Consider the following 24,730-nt stretch of genomic DNA (forward strand, 5'->3'; position numbering starts at 1 on the left):
AGGCTAGGTGTGTTCAATATATCATTTTAATTGCATGACACTGTGATCTTTTGCTATAAACTCTATGTCTTATGATCCTGCCCCACTAGTGACCTGATGAAGGAGCAGTACTCTGAAAGCTAGTACTTCTAAATAAATCTGTTGGACTATAACCTGGTGTTGTGTGATTTTTAACTGAAAGAAGAGGCAAAGGTGGTTGAAAATTAGTCCAAATAAACAGGAAATAAAAATTGGTAAATAAGATCGTGTGTAAATAAGGACAAATATTAATTGGGTTTCAAGCATAGACCATATACATTCTTGAAGAAATTATACAGGATGCAGCAAAAACTGGAGTTTCTTCGATGGTCAGAAAAGCTAATATAAAAATGGAGAACTAAAAACAAAGCAAAGAGCTATGAGGAGATTCTCTTTAAATATCATGAATGGTTTTATAGAATAAGAAGGGAGAGTTATTGGAAACAAAGCGGGTGGAGGATGGTGTTGAAATGAAATTAACTCTGAGGGTGCTAATACCAGCTGATCCTTACCTGCATGCATGCATCGAGCTGTTGTCTTATTCCCAACGGGAGTGCTGGGTCAAAGGCCTACAGTGACAAGCTTGGAAAATATTTTACCTGTTTTTCTTATTTGTTGCAATCATTTTTATTCTGTTTACCTGTTTAGATCAATTAAATAAAAAAAAACTGCATAATAGTAAATAAGATACTCTATGATACAATCTTGTAGAAGTGAATTGATTTATTAACTAATAAATAGATTGTATTTGTATTATCTTTTATAAAGTGTGATATGAACACGTAAATGCACTACTTTAACATTTCACTTTAATATTGCCTTATTATATTTTATAAGGCACTTTGTAAGAATTCAGGAGCTAAAACACACTCTCTCTATGTATCTGCTGTTTTACTTGATATCACAGAGCAGAGCTACCCCTCGCAGGATCCAGTGGTCAGGTGGCTGAACTGTTCTTAGACAGAGGGCAGTAATAAACTTCAAGTCTGTACGTTGTGGTTTCTTGTAAACTGGACAGATATATAGTTTTGGATCCTTGGGTGCGGTGGAATTGATGGCAAATATATAAATGACGGGTACTATTGTAAAGAGAACCTTGGCAGTTGATTCAGTCAGTCGAATATTTCTCCGGTCCCAACCTGCTCCGTCCAGGTAAAGGCCATAGATATACACTCCCTCCTGCCAGGCAAGCAGACAGAGGCTGAATGTTAACAAAACTAGAGGAAAGACAAAACCATGGAATTTTTCAGCACAGAAGGTGATATTTCACTGGCTCTTCAGCCAGCTCTTTTTGGAAAATACCCAATTGGGTTCACTCTTATAGCCTTGTCATTTCTTTTCTTTCATATATTTATTCAATTCCTAATTGAATTTCCTCCTACAAAATTTCTAGGTATTACCTTCCCAATTACAAGAACTCACTGCAGAACAAAAACATTTTTTTTAATGATACGTTGGACTCCTCATCTCTGTGTCTAACCTGGACCTGAACTGTTTGCCCTGAGAAATAATTTCTCCCTATTTATTCCTTAAAACCATTCATAATTTTGAATGCTTTATTAAATTGCTCTTTAACTTTCTCTCTTCTAGGGAAAATAGTACCAGCTTCTCCAGTTTCTTTACGCAACTGAAGTCTGTCAGTCCCGAGTGATACTTTATTATTTCTTTTGCACTTTCTCCAAGGCCTTGACACCATCCCAACAATGCAATGCCTGGATTTGAACACAATAATCTAACAGAGACTTTGAAAGCTTTAACAGAACTATCTTGCTTTTGTATGTTATTCCTCTATCAATAAAGCCAAGGATTCCAAAGACATTTTAACAGTCTTCTCATCTTGTCTTAACGCAAGAACAAGTAGCAGGGGTAGGCCATCTGGCCCTTCGAGTCTACTCTGCCATTCAACAACGACACCCAGGTCCCTCTGCAGCTGCAATTTTTTTTACCACTCAAATAAGTCCTTTTTACTGTTATTCCTATCAAAATGGATTACTTACCATTTATTAACACTGTACTCCATCAGCCAAACCTTTGCCCACTCACTTAAAGTATCTATATTCCTCTGCAAAGTTTCACAATCCTCTGCACATTTTGCTCTACCACTCATCCCCGTGTCATTCACAAACTTTGACACACTAAATGTGGTCTCCAACTCCAAATCATCTTTGCAAATTGTGAATAATTGCAGTCTCAACACTGATCCCTCAGACACCACTCTGATCACTGATTGACAACCAGAAAAGCACTGATTGCTCCTCACTCTTTGCTTCCTGTTAGTTAATCAATCCCTTATCCATACTAATATGTTACCCATAATGCCTTCTATCTTTATCTTATTCAGCAGTCTTTTGTGTGACACCTGGTCAAATGCCTTTTTTTGAAATCTAGATACACCACATCTACTGGGTCCCCATTGTCCACCATGCTCATAATGTCTTACTAGAATTCCAGTAGACTAGTTAAGCACAACCTGCCCTTCATGAACCTGTGCTGCATCTGCCCAATGGGACAATTTCTATTTAGATGCATTGTTATTTCTTTCTTGATAATAGACTCAACAATTTTCTCCACTACAGAAGGTAAGCTAACCAGTCTACATTTCCCCATCTTTTGCTAACCCCCTTTTTCAAACAGTGGCATCACATTTGCTGTTTTTCAATCTGCTGGAACTGCCCGAGAGTCCAGCGAATTTTAGAAAATTACACAAGTGCATTTGCTATATCTCCTGTCATCTCTTTTAGTACCCTGGGATGCATTCCAGTTGGACCAGGAGATTTTTCTACCTTTAACTCCAATAGCTTGCCCCCTTTCGTGATAATGATTCTTCCCAGGTCCTCATTGACCTTCGTCCCCTTGTTGATTATTGGTATGTTATTCATGCTCTACACTGTGAAGACTGACACAAAATACCTGTTCAATGCTTCAGCAATTTCCTCATATCCCATTACTAAATCCCTCTTCTTATCCTCTAAAGAACCAATGTTTACTTGAGCCACTTCTTTTCATTTCATATATTTATAGAAATTTTTGCTATCTGTCTTTATATTCTGAGCTGGTTTACTCTCATATGCTCACAGATCTCTTGATTCCTACAATTCCTTTAGAATTGAATCATTTAATTTATATTGCCTCCCTCATTCTTACAAACAAAATATATCACATCACACATTTGTGTTAAATTTCATCTATCAAGTGTCTGCCAATTTAACCAGTCATTCTATTTCCTCCTTAGATTAATTTCATGCTTACTGTTTACATCCCTGAGTTTGCATCATTCATCAACTTTGAAATTATATCCAAGTTCAGGTCATTACGATGTTTCAGAAGTATCAATAGTCCTAATATGACTCTTGGGAGACCTCAGTGTGCGCTTTCATCCAGACTGAAAAATTACTACTCACACTAAACTGTTTCCCTTTCCCTTTTCAATGTTGTATCACTGTTCCTATTGTTTAAGCCTAGCCTTTAATTTAAAAAAAATTATAATGTTAGTTTAACAAGTAATTTTTGAAACTACATCTACACAACATAAACTTACTCTGTTTATTTATCAAAGGACTTCATCCTTAGTCAAAGACAATTTACCTTTAACAAATCTGAACTGCATGCAGTTTCTTGAAGATGGCTATGGTTGTACAATTGGTGGATTCAAACGTTTCTTTGTAGCTGACAGTGTGCCTGGGTAAAGGACATCTCCTCCAGACTGGATAGGAACTTGAAATGAGTGGGTAAGTGTCATGACCATGCATCTTAACCCCAAATGGGCGCACTGCTAATTAATTCCAGCGTGTCTTTTAAAAAGCAGTTTGCTACAACCAGAATAATTGTAGGATGTAAATTTAGAGGCTTTCTGGAAAGAGCGATGCTGTAATGTTGCTCCTGACAAGGTGATAAGGAGGTTTCAAAGAAATGGCCTTAAAAGGAAGAAAGCGGACTTCAAAATGAACTGCAATTGCCTGTTATCTCAGGCTACGAACATGTAGCAGAAAGGACAGCGAGGCATTTTTTGTATCTTCTACTTTCAAGAATACAGTAGAACCTGGATAAAAAGCCAGTCCAATCCTCTTTGTATGTACCCATGGAAGAAGGGGTACTAATAATCACTTGGGCTTAAGCACCACTGTGCTGCAAAGATCACAGAGAAAATAAAATGTGCACTAGTCATCCCTATGTTGCAGGTAAAGGGCTATCTCATTCAAGAAGTATGAGAGGCCAACAAGCCAGTTGAAAGAAACAAAACAATTTCAATCAACCTGCAAAGCCAAGAGTCTTTAAATGTTCAACTTTAAATTTCACTATCAATTCCACTATCTTCTCTTCATGAACATCCCAGAGACTGAATTGTGTATCATAGAACATAGAACATAGAAGAATACAGCACAGTACAGGCCCTTTGGCCCTCGAAGTTGCGCCGATCCAAGCCCACCTAACCGACACTAGCCCACTATCCTCCATATGCCTATCCAATGTTTGACTTTTTATTTTGCTTGAACTCACTTCTCATGTCTAACTTGTGTTATTATTTCTTCTCACATTTAGCAACTAATAAACTTACTCTTTTGTTAACTCAAGAAAGCCTGGTTAAATTGGTTCCTTTTAAAATACAAATTCGGGGATCCAAGATGGCGGCGACCCAGTAAGACTGAGTCTATAGTGCTCCTCCCAAGACTTGGGCACAGTGGGTCACCTACCCCCTACCGAGCTCACCAAATCATTTATAAATCATTTATAATAGTTTAGTAACTGAATTAGTGGTGTAATATTACATTTAAGCAACTTTATCCTAAGTTAAAATGACTAAAGGGAAGGGAGCCCGCAGCTCTCAGCGAGCAGGAACCCCTCCCCCACACTCTCCAGCTGCAGCAGAGGCGTCCACAGCCGCCCCGGGGGACTTACCTACAGTAGCAAGCCTTGCAGAAATGCTTTCCAAGCTTGACTCGAAGATTGATGCCTTTATCGTCGAATCCAGGAATCGTTGGGAGTCGCTCTCGGCCGCGCTGCAGAAGCAGGACCGTGAAATTGAAGAAATTCAACGCCGAGTCGGAGGGGCGGAGCTAAAGGCCGCGACCTCGGAGACAACCGCTCAATCGGCCGTGGATCAGGTCCGGACTCTCGAGCAGCGAGTCCGGACCTTGGAAAATCATATTGACGACCTCGATAATCGAGGTCGTCGAAAAAATATTCGTTTGCTGGGCCTTCCCGAGCAGGAAGAGGAAGGCCAGCTTACAGCATTCCTGGAGCAGTGGCTGCCACAACTTTTAAATCTGCAAGCTGGATCAGGCCAGGTAAGGGTGGAATGGGCCTACCGGGTAGCAATACGCGGGCCTGGCTCGAACCAGCGCCCACGCCTGGTCCTGTTCCGGCTGCAGAGCTACAGGGAGAGGCAGATACTCCTAGAAGCCTCTAGAAATCTCGGAAAAGACCCCCAAGCTATGATCTACAAAGGATCCAAGATCATGCTATTTCAGGACTTTTCCCCGGCTCTGGTTCGAAAGAGGAAGGCATTCGACGAGGCGAAGAAGCGTTTAAGGGACTTAAATGTACAGTACTCCTTACGCTACCCAGCGATGTTACGCTTTAACCATGAAGGATCTGTATATAACTTTGGATCACCAGAAAAGGCTAAGGAATTCTTGGACTCTCTTAGATAAACTGTAGGACATAATGGATGTTGGTCTGCCTTCCCCCCCCGTTTTGGTTTATATCCCCTCCCTTTTGTTTTCTTACCTTATTGCTTAATATTATTATGGGGGGTGGGGAGAGGGATTTGATTTTCTCCCCCCCCCACCCCGGAGTTGTTTTCTGTTATTATTTTATGTATATATGAGGGGTGTATGAATATGTGTGTGTGTATGTATGTATGTATATATATATATATGTATGTGTATGTATATATAAGCTGGGGGATTTGGTTAATGTTGGTGGGGGGAGGTGGTTATTTTATTCGATTTTACCTCTGTCTTTAGGAGCGGGGTTGTTTTTCCCTTCGTTATTTTGTATTATCATATTTAATTATTATTTGTTGAACTGGTAATTTTATAGTTATATGTTTATATATGGTATTAACATTACCAAATATACCCAGGTGTTGGTATGGGTGGGGGTGGGGTGCTCACTGTTAACTCTAGCTTTGTATTATATTTGAATTTTTCTCACTTTATTGAGGAGTGCCTGGGTCAAGGGTGGGGCATTGGTTGGGAGAGGATATGAGGGATTTTTGGAGAGGAAGTGATGCCCCCTGGGAACAAGGGGGAAAGTCTCCACTTAGATACGTTTTATATTTTTTTTATTTAGAAATAGTTTTTTACTGTATTGTTGTGGGTGTATTAAAGAGGGTTTATTTTTGTAAATTTTACATGTTCCATGCTCGGGATGTTCTGGATAGGGTTCCCCCTCCCGAGGGGTTTCGGATGGGCCCAGAGGATTGTGGTTGATCAATCGGTTAAGTGGTGCACCTGGAATGTCAAAGGGAGTAATTCGCCACTTAAAAGGAAGAAAATATTATCAAATCTTAAGAAGGAAAGAGTTGATATAGCTCTCCTACAGGAGACGCATCTGTCAGATAAAGAACACTTGAAATTACGACAGGGCGGATTTGATCAGGCCTTTTTTTCTTCTTTTAGCTCAAAAAGCAGGGGAGTTGTTATTCTTGTTCGGAAGAATTTCCCTTTCAAAATCCTAAAGCAGATAAAAGACGAATCTGGACGATATATCTTGATTAAAGCTCTCATAAATGGAGAGGAATATGGGATTTTAAATTTGTACTGCCCCCCGGCACACCCCTTTAAATTTATAACGGAAGCCTTCTCAAAATTGATGGCTTTTGATGCCCGTCATATAATTATAGGGGGAGACTTTAATTGTATTATGGATCCGGAATTAGACAGGATTCCCAAGAGTACTGCAGGAGTATCTCCCAGATCTAGACAATTGATGGATCTGAACAAAGAATTAGGATTAGTAGATGTATGGAGATGTCTTCATCCACAGGGTAGAGATTTTTCTTTCTACTCTAATCCACATAAATGTCATACCAGAATTGATATGTTTTTTGCCCCCTCAATTTTTTTAAATTCCATATCATCCTGTAAAATAGGTAATATAGCAATTTCTGACCACGCTGCTGTATATATGGAAACTAAGGCGAGGAATAGTGGGACATCCCCTCGGCATTGGCGTATGGACCCCTTCTTAATGAAAGATAGTAAATTTGTAAAGTACTTCTCTCAAGAATTTAAAACTTTTTTAGAAATTAATTCAGGTACAGCTAGCAACCCGTCAATGATGTGGGAGACCATCAAAGCTTACACGCGAGGCTTGATCATCTCCTACTCAGCGACCCAGAAGAAATTAAAAGGAGAACAACAGCGTTTGCTTGAAGCCCGCTTAAAAGCGGCTGAAACAGCATACACTGATAGACCCTCTATTATTAAATTGCAAAGGATTACAGCTCTTAGGACAGCTCTAAATACTACACTTACTCAAACGGCTAAGAGGGAAATATTATTTGCAAAGCAAAGATTATATGAATATGGCGACAAACCGGGTAGATACTTAGCATTTCTTGCAAAGAAAAAAAAGGCCCCTCAGACTATTATGTCTATCAAGGAAAGTACGGGTATTTTGACTTATGATCATAAAAAGATTAATGCGACCTTTAGAAAATTCTATTCTGAGTTATATAAATCACAGGATTGTGAAGATAGGGCGAAGAGGATGCAGTCATTTTTTAAAAATTTGACTTTTCCAGACCTAACTCCGGAACAAGTATCGGTCCTAAATGCTCCTCTTACACCCCAAGAAATAGTTGATGCAATTAGGCACCTTCAAAATGGTAAGACGCCGGGCCCAGATGGCTTTCAAGCTGAATTCTATAAAGAATTTACAGAAATACTGGTTGGTCCACTTATGGACATGTATAACTATGCATATAGTCAGGGCTGTCTCCCGCCTTCGCTGAAAGAGGCAAATATCTCTCTTATCCTCAAAAAAGGAAAGGACCTAGAAGATTGTACATCATACAGACCAATATCCTTGCTAAATGTAGATTTTAAAATCCTCTCTAAAACGTTAGCACTGAGATTAGAAAGGATACTGCCACATATTATAAAGGAGGATCAGACGGAGTTTATTAAGGGCCGTAGATCATCCAATAATGTTAGAAGGGCTCTGAATATGATTCAAGCTTGTCATCAGGGAAAGATACCAGGAGTAGTGGTTTCATTAGACGCGGAAAAGGCATTTGATAGGGTCGAATGGTCATATTTGTTTTACACATTGGAGAGGTTTGGTGTTGGACAGGTGTTTACCAAATGGATCTCAACATTGTATAGTGATCCCAAAGCAGTTGTGGTTACCAATGGATTAGGCTCGGATAGCTTCAGTGTGGGTAGGGGCTGCCGTCAGGGATGTCCCCTCTCGCCATTGTTATTCACGCTAATAATTGAACCACTAGCAGAAGCTATACGAGCTGATCCTAATATAGTGGCCCCAAGGATTGGTACAGGTAAACATAAAATTACCCTTTATGCAGATGATGTTCTGCTATTCCTCAGTAACCCTTTGATGTCCATACCTCGCTTAATCCAAGTTATTAATACATTTAGTGCATTCTCAGGCTATAAAATTAATTTTTCAAAATCGGAAGCTATGCCAATGGGTGGCCTTGCTGTGATACCCCGCTTAGCGGACGGTTCCCTTTTTCCCTTTCGCTGGTCCCTGGAGGGTTTCTTATATTTAGGCATTTTTATTACTCCAGTATTTGGTCAGTTGTATAAGGCTAATTTTGTGTATTTATTGGAAAGGATAAGGCAGGACCTCCAGCGATGGGGAGATCTGCCAATTTCCTGGCTGGGTAGAATAGCATTAATCAAAATGAATATCCTGCCCCGTCTCCTATATCCTATGAGAATGCTTCCGGTGATGCTGCCGAGGACAGCTTTATGTAAATTATACGGCTGGCTGAGTTCCTTTATCTGGAACCATAGGCGGCCCCTCATTAAGCTGAAGAAGCTACAGCTTCCACAGGCAAGGGGTGGATTGGACTTCCCAGATTTTAGGAAATATCAATTAAGTTCCCTATTAAGTTATATAGCTGATTGGGTCTTGTCTGATCCACAATCAATCTGGTTGGACATCGAGGCTTCTCAAGTAAAATACCCACTTATTAACCTTTTATTCTCAGACAAGAGGAAAATCATTACAGATCACTGTAAAAACCCTATAATACTGAATACAATCAAGGCTTGGAATATAATGCGGCAAAATGAGGGTAATTCACATAAAACATCCCCCTATACACCGATAGTGGGAGCATGGGGATTCCAACCGGGGTTAACAGATGCCACTTTTAAACTCTGGAGAGCCAGGGGTATCTCATGTCTCGGGGATTTATTTAAAGATGGGGTCCTGATGTCTTTCGGACAGCTGCGTCAGAAATTCGGATTACCCAATGGAGACCTCTTTCGATACTTCCAAATTCGAGATTTTATACAGAAGAAGACTACGTTATTAGATAGTCTTTATAAATCCGATAGAGAATGTAGTGTCCTACGACCAGTGGGGGTATCTTCCGTCAGTAATATTTATCATTTGCTACATGATGAAGTATCGGGAGATATGGATAATCTGCTTAAAACATGGGATCAGGATCTGGGACTAGAAATCTCCACAGAAACGTGGAATGATATCTGGGAAAATGCTAGAAGAATTACTATTTGTAACAGAACCCAGGCTATCCAGCTGAAGATACTTCATAGGGCCCATATAGCACCGGTTCGATTGGCAAAATTTAAGGCAGGAGCATCTCCAATGTGTCCTAAATGCAAAATAGAGGTGGGCACTCTTGTACATTGCTTATGGACCTGTCATCAAGATCCATGGATATTGGACTAAAGTAGCAAGTACCCTGACAGAAATTTTAGGAACGGAAATAAAAGTGGACCCCGTATCTCTCCTCTTGGGCTTTTCGAACTTTCCCTCCCTGGACACGTACGGGAAGAGACTATTTTCTATTCTTTCTTTCTGTGCAAGGAAAAATATTTTGATGAACTGGGTGGCGGAGGGCCCCCCTGGACTTTCAAATTGGCACAGACTAATTATGGAATGTATTCCCCTTGACTTCCTTACAAATATGGTGCACCGAAAGACCGAATTATTTTATAAAATATGGCAGCCCTTTTTGAATTACATAAATACAGATATTTCGGCTATCCTAACAAGGGCTTTTATTTAATTGAGACTACGAACCTGGCTGGTCCGCGGCCCCTCGGGGGAGGAATCCCGCACGAATACGGGTTTTATCATATCTGATGTTAACACATCCCGAGCATGTAAGAGACTTAAATATACACCCTGGTTAGTTGTAGGTTAGATTAGTAGATAGTTGAGTTTTGTCTGTTTGTTTTTTTTTTGTTGTTTTTTTTTCGGTGTTTTTTTTTTTGTTGTTTTTTTTTTGTCAAATTTTGGCTATTGTATATTTGAGCTAATTGTATATCAATGTTTATATCTGAGAGTTTTGTTTATTTTTGTAAACTTGTAAAAATGTTAAATTTCTAATAAAAATATCTATATAAAAAAAAATACAAATTCATTTGATTTTGGAGGAAGGTATACAGGGAGGAGATTCTTTGCATAATGTTGTGACTAACTGACAGTGTGGGATATAAAGAAAGGGATTCAGTTCATCCCTCCTCTGCCAGGAGTTAGGAGCAATCCATCTGGAATGGTAATAACTTCAGGAATCTCCCCTCTCATCTGGTTGAAACAATTTGGGGCTCCACCAGGATCTAGTTGTAATTGGCTCGGGATTTGTGGCTGTGATTTGAACCTGCAGACACAATGAAAGAATCTGCCTCAGAAAGAGTTGGAGGCCAAAATGTTGAATGTTTTCATGAAGGAGTTAGATAGAGTTCTTCAAACTGAAAGGATCGAAGGATATGGGGAGAAAGCAGGAACAGGGGACTAATTATACATAAAGGTGGTACAGGCTCGAAGGGCAGAATGCCCTACTCCTATTTTATATATTTCTATGTTATGGAGAAAACCATAAATTGGAGTTGAGGATTATCAGGTCTACTATGATCCCATTGATGGGCAGAGCTAGCCGAATGGGTTGAAAGGCCAATTTCTGCTCTTATATCTTTAGCTGCCTCAATAGTCAGTAACATTGATATTCCTAGTCCCCATTTTATGTAGCAGGCCTATTTTGCCCTATTCTCTGACTGACAGTATCTGACTCCCTCCAACAGAATGCTCTTAAGATAAATTGAAAGCATAGTACAGAATGCTCAGACCAGCCTAATCTCCATGCAATCAGAATGTAACTTTCCTTCACTGTCACTGGGTCAAAATCCTGGAATTTTCTCCTTAACGGAATTGTGAGTCAACCCACAGCGATTCAAGAAGGCAGCTCACCACCACCTTCTCAAGGGCAACTAGTGGAGGGCAGTACATGCTGGCCAGTCAGTGAATCCTACATCCCACAAATGAAAAAAAAATCACAGAATTAACCACGTTATAATTTACTGTATACAAACCGGGGGTGGTATTTTGATCTCATCTTTCATCAGTTTTGTTACTTCATTATGTAGAGTGACACTGTCCAGTGCCCAGCCTTTATGTGCACGTGTGACTTCCTGTCTCATTGCAGTTAAGAATCCTGTGTACAGAATAAACAGAAATTATTTTGTTTCTTTTCTATACAAGATAATAAATCCACTTGCTGCTCTTACAGAAGTAGAATACAAACCAATTCCATCTTAGTCACTGGATAGTTTTTAAAATTACTTTACAGGATGTCGACATGCTTGGCAAGGCTAAAATCTATTGCTCAATGTTAACTGTCCCCAAGACATTGCTGGTAAATCTCCTCTGCACACTCTTTTGTGCAATCTCATCCTTCTGATAGTGTGACGATCAGAACCCGCACATAGTACTGAAGCTGTGGCCTAAATAATGTTATATATAACCCTTTCATACCCACCTTGCTCTTGCATTCAACTACTTGAACTAATAAAGGAGGAGAAAGTGAGGACCTCAGATGCTGGAGATCAGAGTCAAGAGTGTGGTGTTGGAAAAGCACAGCAGGTCAGGCAGCATTCGAGGAGCAGGAGAATCCTGGGCCAATTTCAGGATTCCTTCTCAGGATTCCTTGATGAAGGGCTTTTGCCTGAAATATCGATTCTCCTGTTCTTTGGATGCTGCTTGACCTGCCGTGTTTTTCCAGCAGCACATCTCGACCCTTGAACTATTAAATGCAAGTATCTCATATGTTGTGTTAATCACTTTATCTACTTGTCCTGTTGTCTTCAAGGTCCTATGGTCATGCTCATCAAGGTCCCTCTGAACCTCTATACTTCCTAGAGTCCTACTATTCCTTTGCCTTTTGAGTCCTCCTGAAATGCAGAACTAATTAATTAATTATCCAGCATTAGGATTAAATTCCATTTGCTACTGATTAGCCCATCTGTCCAGCCCATCTATATCCTCCCGTAGTCTAAGGCTTTCTTCCTTGCTATACACCACACCACCAATGTTTGGAGTTCTTTGATAAACAAATTAAAAAGGTAGTTCAAAACTTTCCTTCAACAAAATATTGGAAGAATGAAACCATTGTCTTTGGTCCCAGCTACAAGCTGTGTTCCCTGATCAGTGATTCCATCTCTGTCCTTACCAACAGTATGAGACAGTACTGGCATACCTTACCCTGAAGTACACTTTTGACTCCTTATTTACATTGTCAGTAAGACTGCCTCTTTCTATGTTGGTTAAATTATCCTCTGTATGAGTCACAAAGTCATTCGGCATGGAAACAGACTCTTTGGAACCGGTCCATGCCGAACATAATCCCAAAGTAAACCAGTCCCATCTGCCTGTGCCTGGCCCACATCCCTCCCAGCCTTTCCTATTTCTGTATCTATCCAAATGTCTTTGCAATGTTGCAATTGCACCTACATAAGGAGTAGACCATGTAGCCCCTTGAGTCTGCTTGGCAGAACCTCCACTGTTCCTGGTGGTAGAGAATTCCAAAAATTAAAAATCCTCCGAAAGAAGAAATTTCTTCCTCATGTTCATCTCAAATGAGAGGGTCCTTACTTTTCAACTGTCCCCTCTGGTTATAGATTCTCGGGAAACCTTCATCTCAGCATCTACCCTGTCAAGTGGCCTCAGAATCTTAGATGCTTCAATAAGATCACAGTTCATTCTTTTAAACACCAGTAAGTATTGGGTCAGCCTGTTCAACCATTCGTCATAACACAACACCTGCACTCCAGGAATCACTCCAGTTAACTATTCTGAACTGTCTTTAATACAAGTATATATCTTCTTGAAAAAGGAAACCAAAAATCTACATAGTTCTTTGGATAAAAGTCCTATACACTATCGAGACATTTCCTCCTTTTATTTTCCAGCTGTATTGCAATAAAAACTGCATTCTATTTGCCTCTCTAATCTCTGGTGTATCAGCATGCTAACTTTGTCTGATTCATGTACCAGGACACTCAAATCCCTTTTTACTGCAGCATTCTACAGTATCTCTCTTCCTTCAAATAATTTTCTGCTTTTCTATTGTTTCTTCTGCAATGAACAACCTCACAACTTCCAATATTATACTCAAGCTGCCAAATGTTTACTCCATGCTCTTTGTGCCCTCTCCACAACATCTTTTCTCATTGCCTCTTATACATCAGCATACTTGGCACTAATGCACCCTGTCCCTTCATCTAAATCATCATTATAGGTTATAGGTAGCACACATCCCTGGAACACCATGCTCAACCCCCATCATTAGCTACATCTTGCAAACCTGAAAATAACTTCTTTATCCCTACTTCTAGTTTCCTGTTAGTTATCCAATTACTTTTCTAATGTCATGAGCTCTTACCTGGTGGTGTAAACTTTTTTGTGTTACTTTTTAAATGTCTTTTGGAAATCTCCACTATGTCTATAGGTTTTCCTTTACCCATGCTTTTACCACACTTTCAAATAATTCTAATAAATTTTCCAGTGCGAGCAGCAGCGAAGGTAAGACCGTTTGGTTTTAAAAGTGCTTACCGGTAGCGGGCAGCGGTGTTTTTTTTTCTCTTTCACTCTCTCTTCACAGAAAGAGCGGGAGCACCAGGGGGAAGTGACGACGACCAGAGGGGCAGCCGAGACCCGGAAGCAGTTAGTGTAAGCTTACCTGGGTAGGTTTTTTCCCCCTTTAAAAGCGCGAAGGAGAGGAACCCGAGGCACTACACGGGTAGTGCCTCCCACCCGCCCTCCTCCTCTAACCTAATAATAACACCTGTTTTGGTAAGTAGGTAAGTGCTGAATTTTGCTTGTTGTATTCTTTAGACCCAGTTTTTTTAAAAATAAAAGTTAGCTTTAGAGGGATGGCAGTGAAGGCAGTGCAATGTTCCTCCTGCAACATGTATGAGGTGAGGGATGCCATCGACGTCCCTGCCGATTACACTTGCAGGAAGTGCACCCATCTCCAGCTCCTCCAAGACCATGTTAGGGAACTGGAGCTGGAGTTGGATGAACTTCGGATCATTCGGGAGGCAGAGGGGGTCATAGATCAGAGTTATAGGGAGGTAGTAACTCCAAAGATGGCAGATAGATGGGTGACAGTGAGGGGGACTGGGAGGAAGCAGCCAGTGCAGGGACCCCCTGCGGCCGTTCCCCTCAAGAACAAGTATACCGTTTTGGATACTTGTGGGGGGGATGACTTACCAGGGGTAAGTAACGGGGCTCAGGTCTCTGGCACGGAGCCTGTCCCCGTTACTCAGAAGGGAAGGGTGAAGAAGAGCAGAGCAGTAGTAATTGGGGACTCGATAGTTAGGGGCACAGATAGGCGGTTTTGTGGGAACGAGAGAGACTCACGTTTGGTATGTTGCCTCCCAGGTGCAAGGGTACGTGATGTCTCTGATCGTGTTTTCCGGGTCCTGGAGGGGGAGGGGGAGCAGCCCGAAGTCGTGGTCCATATTGGCACCAACGACATAGGTAGGAGGAGTGCCGAGGATGTTAGACAGGCTTTCAGGGAGCTAGGTTGGAAGCTCAGAGTTAGAACGAACAGAGTTGTTGTCTCTGGTTTGTTACCCGTGCCACGTGATAGAGATTCGAGGAATAGGGAAAGAGAACACTTAAATGCGTGGCTACAGGGATGGTGCAGGAGGGAGGGATTCTGGTTTTTGGATAACTGGGGTTCTTTCTGGGGACGGTGGGACCTCTATAAACAGGATGGTCTACACCTGAACCTGAGGGGCACCAGTATCCTTGGGGGGAGGTTTGCTAGTGCTCTTGGGGGGGGGTTTAAACTAACTCTGCAGGGGCATGGGAACCCAGATTGTAGCTTCAGGGTGCAGGGCCTGGAGTGTAGGGAGGTTAGGAACATGGCATCAATTTCCAAGGAGGGTGTCTGTAAACAGGAAAGTGGCTTGAAGTGTGTATACTTCAATGCAAGAAGTATACGAAATAAGGTAGGTGAACTTGCAGCGTGGGTTGGTACCTGGGACTTCGATGTTGTGGCTATTACGGAGACATGGCTAGAACAGGGACAGGATTGGCTGTTGCAGGTTCCAGGATTTAAATGTTTTAGTAGGGTCAGAGGTGGGGGTAAAAGAGGGGGAGGTGTGGCATTGCTTGTCAAAGATAGTATTACAGTGGTGGAAAGGACGATGGATGAGGACTTGCCATCTGAGGTAGTTTGGGCTGAGGTTAGGAATAGGAAAGGTGAGGTCACCCTGTTAGGAGTCTTTTACAGGCCTCCTAATAGTCCTAGAATCATTGAAGAAAGGATAGGGAAGGTGATTCAGGAGATGAGTGACAGTAATAGGGTGGTTGTTATGGGGGACTTTAACTTTCCTGATATTGATTGGGAAAGCTATAGCTCAAGTTCGTTAGATGGGTCAGTGTTTGTTCAATGTGTGCAGGAGAGTTTCCTGACACAATATGTAGACAGGCCAACAAGAGGTGAGGCCATACTGGATTTGGTTCTGGGTAACGAACCAGGCCAGGTGTTAGAATTAGAGGTAGGTGAGCACTTTGGGGATAGTGACCATAATTCGGTGATTTTTACTCTCGTGATGGAGAGGGATAAGTGTGTACTACAGGGCAAGAGTTATAGCTGGGGTCAGGGAAATTATGATGCGGTGAGGCATGACTTAGGATGTGTGGCTTGGAAAAGTAGACTCCAAGGCAAGAGTGTAAATGATATGTGGAGCTTGTTCAAGGAGCAACTATTGAGTGTCCTTGATAATTATGTACCTGTCAGGCAGGGAGGAAAGGGTCGTGCGAGGGAGCCGTGGTTTAATAAGGAATTGGAATCCCTTGTTAAATGGAAGAGGGCGGCCTATCTCAAGATGAGACGTGAAGGTTCAATTGGGGCGATTGAGAGTTATAGGGTAGCCAGGAAGGACCTGAAGAGAGAGCTAAGAGCAGCAAGGAGGGGACATGAAAGGTCCTTAGTCGGTAGGATTAGGGAAAACCCTAAGGCTTTCTATAGGTATGTTAGGAATAAAAGAATGACTAGGGTAGGAATAGGTCCAGTCAAGGATAGTAGTGGGAAGTTGCGTGTGGAGGCGGAAGAGATTGGGGAGACACTGAATGAATACTTTTCTTCAGTATTTACTCAGGAACAGGGCAGTGTCGTCGATGTGAATACTGAGTCACAAATAAGTAGAATGGATGGCTTTGAGGTATGTAGAGAAGAGGTGTTGGAAATCCTGGAAAAGGTGAAAATAGATAAGTCCCCTGGGCCTGATGGCATTTATCCTAGGATTCTCTGGGAAGCAAGGGAGGAGATTGCAGAGCCATTGGCCTTGATTTTTATGTCCTCTTTGTCTACTGGAGTAGTGCCAGAAGACTGGAGGATAGCAAATGTGGTTCCCTTGTTCAAAAAGGGGAGTAGGGATAACCCTAGTAACTATAGGCCGGTGAGTCTCACTTCTGTTGTGGGCAAAGTCTTAGAGAGAATTGTAAGGGATAGGATTTATGCACATCTGGATAGGAATAATGTGATCAAGGATAGTCAGCATGGTTTTGTGAAGGGCAGGTCGTGCCTCACAAACCTTATTGAATTCTTTGAAAAGGTGACGAAGGAGGTTGATGAGGGGAAAGCGGTAGATGTGGTATATATGGATTTTAGTAAGGCGTTTGATAAGGTTCCCCATGGTAGGCTACTGCAGAAAATACGGAGATATGGCATTGAGGGTGAGTTGGAGGTTTGGATTAGGAATTGGCTGGATGGAAGAAGACAGAGGGTAGTAGTTGATGGCAAAGTTTCTTCATGGAGTGCCGTCACTAGCGGTGTTCCGCAAGGATCTGTTTTGGGACCATTGCTGTTTGTCATTTTTATAAATGACCTGGAAGAGGGGTTAGAAGGTTGGGTGAGCAAGTTTGCGGATGATACGAAAGTCGGAGGAGTTGTTGACAGTGAGGAAGGATGTGGCAGGTTACAGCAGGATATAGAGAAGCTGCAGAGCTGGGCAGAAAGGTGGCAAATGGAATTCAATGTAGCTAAGTGTGAGGTGATTCACTTTGGGAAGAATAACAAAAAGATGGGGTACTGGGCTAATGGTCGGATACTTGGTAGTGTGGATGAGCAGAGGGATCTTGGTGTCCATGTACACAGATCTCTGAAAGTTGCCACCCAGGTAAATAGTGCAGTGAGCAAGGCATATGGCGTACTGGCTTTTATTGGTAGAGGAATTGAGTTCCGGAGTCCTGAGGTCATGATGCAGTTGTATAAGACTCTGGTGCGGCCGCATCTGGAATATTGTGTGCAGTTTTGGTCGCCATACTATAGGAAGGATGTGGAGGCACTGGAACGGGTGCAGAGGAGGTTTACCAGGATGTTGCCTGGTATTGAAGGAAGATCGTATGAGGAAAGACTGAGACACTTGGGGCTGTTTTCATTAGAGAAAAGAAGGTTTAGGGGTGACTTGATTGAGGTGTACAAGATGATTAGGGGGTTAGATAGGGTTGACAGTGTGAACCTTTTCCCGCGTATGGAGTCGGGTATTACAAGGGGGCATAGCTTTAAATTAAGGGGGGGTAGATATAGGACTGAAGTTAGGGGTAGGTTCTTCACTCAGCGAGTCGTAAGTTCATGGAATGCCCTGCCAGTAGCAGTGGTGGACTCTCCCTCTTTATGGGCATTTAAGCGGGCATTGGATAGGTATATGGAGGATAGTGGGTTAGTATAGGTTAGGTGGGCTTGGATCGGCGCAACATCGAGGGCCAAAGGGCCTGTACTGCGCTGTATTCTTCTATGTTCTATGTTCTATGTTCTAAATTCTCTTTCATAAAACCAAGTTAACTCTGCCTGATTGAATTTGATTTTCTCAATCTTTGCTATGACTCTATTACTTCCTTAATAATGGATTCGAACATTTTTTCAATGATAGATGTTAGGCTAACTGCCTTCCTGCATTCTGTTTCTGATCTTTCTAGAATACAGGTGTTCCATTTATTGTTTACAACTCTTCAGGATTATAATCTTCCAAAATCTAGGCAATTTTGGAAGATTATAATCAATGTAGCTACCGCTACAGATATTTCTTTTGAGACCTTAAGATGCAGACTATCAAGTCCAAATGATGTGATAACCTTTAGGAATTGTGGGAAAAGAACTGTCACCCTGCCAACCCATAATAGGCCCACAAAACCAAATTGGTCAAACTGTACCAAAACACCCAGAATGCCTCAGCAGGGACCAAGCAGACTGACAAGTGAAACTAGACAGCACTCGTAGACAAGTGAATTTACTTCAAGCACCCACTAACCATGACAGAGCACCACAGCTATCCCAAAGCTCTGAGGGCAGTTTCACAACCTAGCAATACCAAAGACACACAAAGAACAGGTCAGAGAGGCACCAGCAACAGCATTACTCCCAGTATAGGACAGTGGAAGCTTCAGAGGAGACATTAGCACCTACCTGCGAAGAGGAATGGAAGCTCCGAACTCACTGATACTGTTGGAATGTTGCTTTGTGTAGAGAATTAGGACATTCCTCCGACAACTGTTTTCGATTAGCATCATTGTAACTAGATTTCCAGATACATTCCAGATGCACTGTATTTTCCCCATTTCTAATTACCCTCATTGTACAGGATTATTATAAAAACTGGCTTCTTTCTCAGCTCGAGGAAGAGAAATTCTGATCTACCTGCACAGACTGTCAGTTCTGTGTCGGCCTAGTCAATTTCTCTTCCAGTGATATTACTTGTAATAAACAGCATGTCAATTTCACCCGATCTGGTTTGTGTGGTCTCTACTTTATTGGGAAAATTTCTCCGACAGGCATATTCGCTTTCCTGATAGCTTTACATTAGTTGTAGAGACTGTTTAAATTTCGTCCCTTCGTTTGTCTGTGATTTTATGTGATTAACCTCTGTATCAGCCACTCTGGCACTGAAACCTTCATTTTTAGCCTTTAGACCTCACTATAGCAATGGAGTCATGGTTTATTTCCCACATCTCTGCAAATGCCAGGTCAGCTAAAACTATATCATTTCAACCAATCCCATTCAGCCATCACTCATGTTGATTGACCTCCAGTTAAGAAATGCCTTGATTGATAATTCTTATCCTTGATTTCAAAAATCCATAACCGTTTTCCCCTTCCCTATCTCTGTAATCTCTTCAGTCCCATGGGCTTACAGCACATCTGCGTCACTGCAATCCGAGCAAAGTTTAATCATTCCATCTCCAGCTGCTTGGATCTTATGCTTCACAATTCCCAACCTAAACCTTTCCACTGCAACGTCTTGTTTTACTTCTCTAATATACTCCTTGTAACCTCCTACGTAGACTAAACTTTGTCATAACATCTCCTTGTATGGTTCAGTATTAAACATTATTTCAAACATTATTGTGAAATGCTTTGGAATGGTTTAATAGAGATACAAGTTGTTGCATATTTCCAAAATAATGATAAACTAAGTGCAATGTTCAGTCAGTAAATTTTACAAAGCATAAAAATAATAATGTTTCATGTTTATTGCCAGTGTGTAATGCTTTTGCAATTACAGGCACTTACCCTGGGGATTAAAGAACCCTGTCATCCAAAACACAGTGGGCCTGCCCTCAAATATCCAAGAGGAAAACTGTGCATTTCGCTCTAGGAATTCTGTGAACCAAAATCCCAAAGTAGTGGAATCCCAGGAAATCCTTTTCCACACCTCAGGGACACGAGCATTGTACATGTTATCCAAGGCATCTGTTAAATTCTGTAATGGAAAAGGAAGTGAGCATGGCATGTTATATAGAATCTAAGACTTGACCAGAAGTAGATAAATGATTGAAACAATATGTCTGCTTTTTCATTCACAAGGTATAACCATCACTGATAAGGCCAGCATTTATTGCCCATTCCTAACTGCACTTGAGAAACATATAGAAATATAGCAATTAGGAGCAAGAGTAGGCCATTTGGCCCTTTGAGCCACTTCCACCATTAATATGATCATGGTTCATCACCCAATTCATTCTCCTATTCCTGCTTCCTCCCTTTGATCTCTTTAGCCCTAAGAACTGTATCTAACTTATACTCTTAGTGTCATACAGCACAGAAACAAACCCTTCAGACCAACTCATCAGTGTCAACCAGATCTGACCTCGTTCCATTTGCTAGCTTTTGGCCCATATCTGTCCATAGCCTTCCTATTCCTATACCCATCCATATGCCTTTTAAATGTTGAAACTGTAGCTGCCTCCAGCACTTCCGCTGGCAGCTCGTTTCATACACATGCCACCCTCCGTGTGAAAAGGTTGCCCCTCAGGTCCTTTATAAAACTTGCCTTAAACCCGAGGAAAAAGATCTTAACTATTCATCTTATCCCTGCCCTTCATGATTTTATAAATTGCTATATGGTCACCTCTCAGCCTCTGACGCTCCAGGGAAAACAGCCCCAGCCTAGTCAGCTACCCCCTTTCTATAGCTCAAACCCTCCAGCTTCGGTAACATGCTCATAAACCTTTTCTGCACCCTCTCAAGTTTAACAACATCCTTTCTATTGAAGGGCAACCAGAATTATAAGCAGTATTTTAAAAGTGGCCTCACCAATGTTCTGTACAGCTGTAAAATGAGATCCCAACTCCTATTCTCAATGTTCTGACTAATAAACGCAAGTGTGTCAAAGCCTCTTGACTACACTGCCTACCTGTGACTCCACTTTCAAGGAACTATGCACCTACACCTCTAGGTCTAGTACTGAGGAGGGACATATTTGTGGTGCTAACTCTGCTAGTGAAGTGTTTCAATGTTTACCACATTCACATCTGGATGTGGCAGGATTGCAGAGCTTAGATCTGATCGGTTGGCTGTGCCAAAGCAGCTTGCATAACATCCACAAACATTCATTCCCTTTACCACCAAAGCAGTGTGGCAGGCCATGTGTATTATCTACAAGGTGCACTGCAGTAACTCACTGGTGTTCTTTTGACAGCACCTTCCAAACTCGCGATCTCTGGAGTCTAGAAGGACCAGAGAAACCAATGCACAGGAATACCATCATCAACAAGTTTCTTCCAAGTCACTCACCATCCTGACTTGGAACTATATCACTGTTTCTTTCCTATTGCTTTGTTAAAACCCTGGAATTCGCTTCATAACGAGAATGGAATAATGTAGGTTCGATTGGTTTCACAGGTTGGCACAATATCGAGGGCTGAAGGGCCTGTACTGCACTGTAATGTTCAATGTCGTATTATGCACACCGTCTGTGGGAAGAAGGTGCTGACAGGTCTATTTTAAATCTTTCTTTTCTCACCTTAAAGGTATGTCTTCTAGTTTTAGACTCCCCTACTCTCGGGAAATACCTTTGCTATTTACCTTATCTATGTCCCTCATGATTTTATAAATTTCTTTTAGGTCATACCTCATGCTCCCAGCCTGTCTAGCCTCTCCATATGACTCAAACCCTCCAGTTCTAGTAAAATCCTTGTAAATCTTTTCTGACCCCTCTCCTATTTTATCATACCCTTCCTCTAGCAGGGTAACAAAAACTTTACAGAGTACACCAAAAGTGGCCTCACCAAAGTCCTACACAACCTCAATAACAACATCCCAACTTCTAAACTCAATGGTCTGAGCAATGAAGGCAGGCGTGTACTGCAGCATTTCAAGAAGGCAGATCACCATCACAGTCTCCAGGGCAATTAGTTATCACAGCAAATTCTGACTGGGGTAGTAACGCCCAAACTCTACGAATGAGTAATAAAACAAAATTTGAATTGTGAGCTGCAGCTGTTGATAAGAGAGTTACACTGACCTCGCTCATGATGATGGTCCCCTCTATGGCCAGCTGTAAGTCATGCAGACAGTTCCGGAGCATTGAAATAACTTTCTGCATTCGATCAATTTCTTGCCGCAGAAAAATGTTCATGGAATTCAAAATTCCCATTTTTATGAGGCGAGCTTTCACCTGTCAAAACAAACAGGCTCTGTTACCATGATCAAATGTTTACAGTCACTGCTAGCTTTCTAAAGTGATATAGAAGATTGAAATAAAGGTGGGATTTGATAAGTGCTGCTTTCAAATGACTCCATGTTAATGTGTCATTTTGTCCTGGATAAAGGTGAAATATTTACTTCTGCACGAGAAGTTGTGTTGTGATAGCTTGCCCATTTTGATGGTTTGGTTAATTTCCTGGCTAGGAGAAAGTGAGGTCTGCAGATGCTGGAGATCAAAGTTGAAACTTTATTGCTGGAACAGCACAGCAGGTCAGGCAGCATCCAGGGAACAGGAGATTCGACGTTTCGGGCACAGGCCCTTCTTCATTCCTGTGCCCGAAACGTCGAATCTCCTGTTCCCTGGATGCTGCCTGACCTGCTGTGCTGTTCCAGCAATAAAGTTTCAACTAATTTCCTGGCTGGTTACATAAATAATTATTTAATGGGGAGAAAATTGGGGAAACATGCAGGACATTGAAAAGCTTAAACAGCATCCCCTACCCAAAGGTAATTGCGGAAGTGGATGGTTATGGGCCAATGTTTCAAGAAGGGATATGAGGGAATCAAGTTCAGGGAAAGTTAACCCTTGGTATGTGAGGTCCTAGGGAAGGAATCTTTAAACTTCATTTAGCATTTGGTCATCAGACCAAGCATCTGCCTATGGTCTTCATGGTTCAAACAATTTGGAGACCTCTTGCGATAATTTGCTTGAATGTATCAGGCTCTTGCTGGTATTTCAGATTTATAATAATTAAAATTGAGTATACATGCAATGAGAGGCATTACAGAAGAGCATTTAAAATTCTCATTAATTGCAATACAAAATTACTGGATAATAGACCATCAGGTCCAGGGAAGAATTAGGCCATTCAGCCATTCAAGTCTGCCCCACCAGTAGATCATGGCTGATATGTTTCTCAACCCCATTCTCCTGTATTCTCCCTGTAACTCTTGATCTCCTTACTAATCAAGAACTTTCCCAGCTCTGTCTTAAATACACTCAATGACTTGCCCACCCCAGACTTCTGTGGGAATGAATTCCTGAGATTCACCTCCCTTTGGCTGAAGAAATTCCTCTTCATCTCAGTCCTAAAGGGTATTCCCTTCACTCAGAGCCTGTGCCCCCAGGTCCTAGTCTCTCCTAGTAGTGGAAACATCTTCTCCATGTTCACTTTATCCCGGCCTCTCAATATTCTGTAAGTTCCAATCAAATCCCTCCTTATCATTCTAATTACCAACAAATACAGACCCAAAGTCCTCAACTGCTCCTCATATGACAAACCTTTCATCCCTGGGATCATTCTTGTAAACCTCCTTTGGCTACCCATCAATGCCAGCACATCCTTCCTTAGCTACAGGGCCCAAAACTGCTCACAATAATCCAAATGCAATCTGACTAGAGTCTCATATAGGCTCAGCATTATATATCTCTGCTCTTGGTCTAGTCCTCTTGAAATGAACAATAATTTGCCTTCCTAACTACCAACTGAATTTGCACATTAACCTTAAGAGAATCCTGAACTAGGATTCCCAAGTCACTTTGTGCTTCAGATTTCCAAAGCCTTTACCCATTTAGAAAATAGTCTACATATCTATTCTTCTGACCAAAGTGCATAACCTTGCACTTTCCCACAGTGTATAGTATCTACCACTTCTTTGCCCATTCTCCTAACCTGTCCAAGTCTTTCTGCAGCCTCCCCAATTCCTCAACATCACCTGTTCCTCCAATATCTTTGTGTCATCTGCAAACTTAGCAACAATACCCTCAGTTCCTTTGTCCAGATTATGAATATTTAATGTGAACAGTTGTGGCCCCAATGCTGACCCCGCGGAATTTCACTAGTCACTGGGTGCCATCCTGAAAAAGATCCTTTTATTCCCACTCTCTGCCTTCTGCCAGACAGCCTATCATTTATTAATGCCAGTACCTTGCTCCTAACACCATGGGCTTTTAGATTATTTAGCAGCCTCCTGTGCAATTCCTTGTCAAAGGCCTCCTGGAAATTACCTCCTCAAAAAATTCTAATTGATTTGTTAGGCATGATAACCCTTTAATGAAGCCATGCTGAATCAACCCTATTTTAATACTCACTTCCAAGTAGTCTGTAATTTTATCCGTAATAATGGTGCTGAAAATCTTACCAATAACCGAGGGGAAGCTAACCGGCCTATAGTTTCCTGTCTTCTGCTTTGCTCCTTTCTTAAATAGGTGTGTTACATTACCCTGAAAACGACAAATGCTGGAGATCACAGAGGGTCAGACAGCATCCG

At 41.6% G+C, this 24,730-nt stretch overlaps 1 protein-coding gene across 1 annotated transcript in view; it reads right to left on the bottom strand.

Annotated features, from left to right (window-relative positions):
• Nucleotides 1–731: 731 nt before the first annotated feature.
• LOC122540179 (dynein axonemal heavy chain 8-like) overlaps nt 732–24,730 on the bottom strand; it is a 1,258,818-nt gene continuing 1,234,819 nt past the window's right edge. The window contains exons 89-92 of the mRNA XM_087976819.1: nt 22,278–22,430; nt 20,045–20,234; nt 11,556–11,677; nt 732–1,197 (exon numbers count right to left, since the gene is read on the bottom strand). Of these exons, the coding sequence (XP_087832945.1) occupies nt 910–1,197; nt 11,556–11,677; nt 20,045–20,234; nt 22,278–22,430 (753 nt within the window). The 3' untranslated portion in view covers nt 732–909. The remainder of the gene's footprint in view (nt 1,198–11,555; nt 11,678–20,044; nt 20,235–22,277; nt 22,431–24,730) is intronic.

Source organism: Chiloscyllium plagiosum, unplaced genomic scaffold (genome assembly GCF_037043375.1).
Source record: "Chiloscyllium plagiosum isolate Xiang-an unplaced genomic scaffold, Cpla_swu_hap1 HiC_scaffold_3, whole genome shotgun sequence".
Classification (NCBI taxonomy): domain Eukaryota; kingdom Metazoa; phylum Chordata; class Chondrichthyes; order Orectolobiformes; family Hemiscylliidae; genus Chiloscyllium; species Chiloscyllium plagiosum.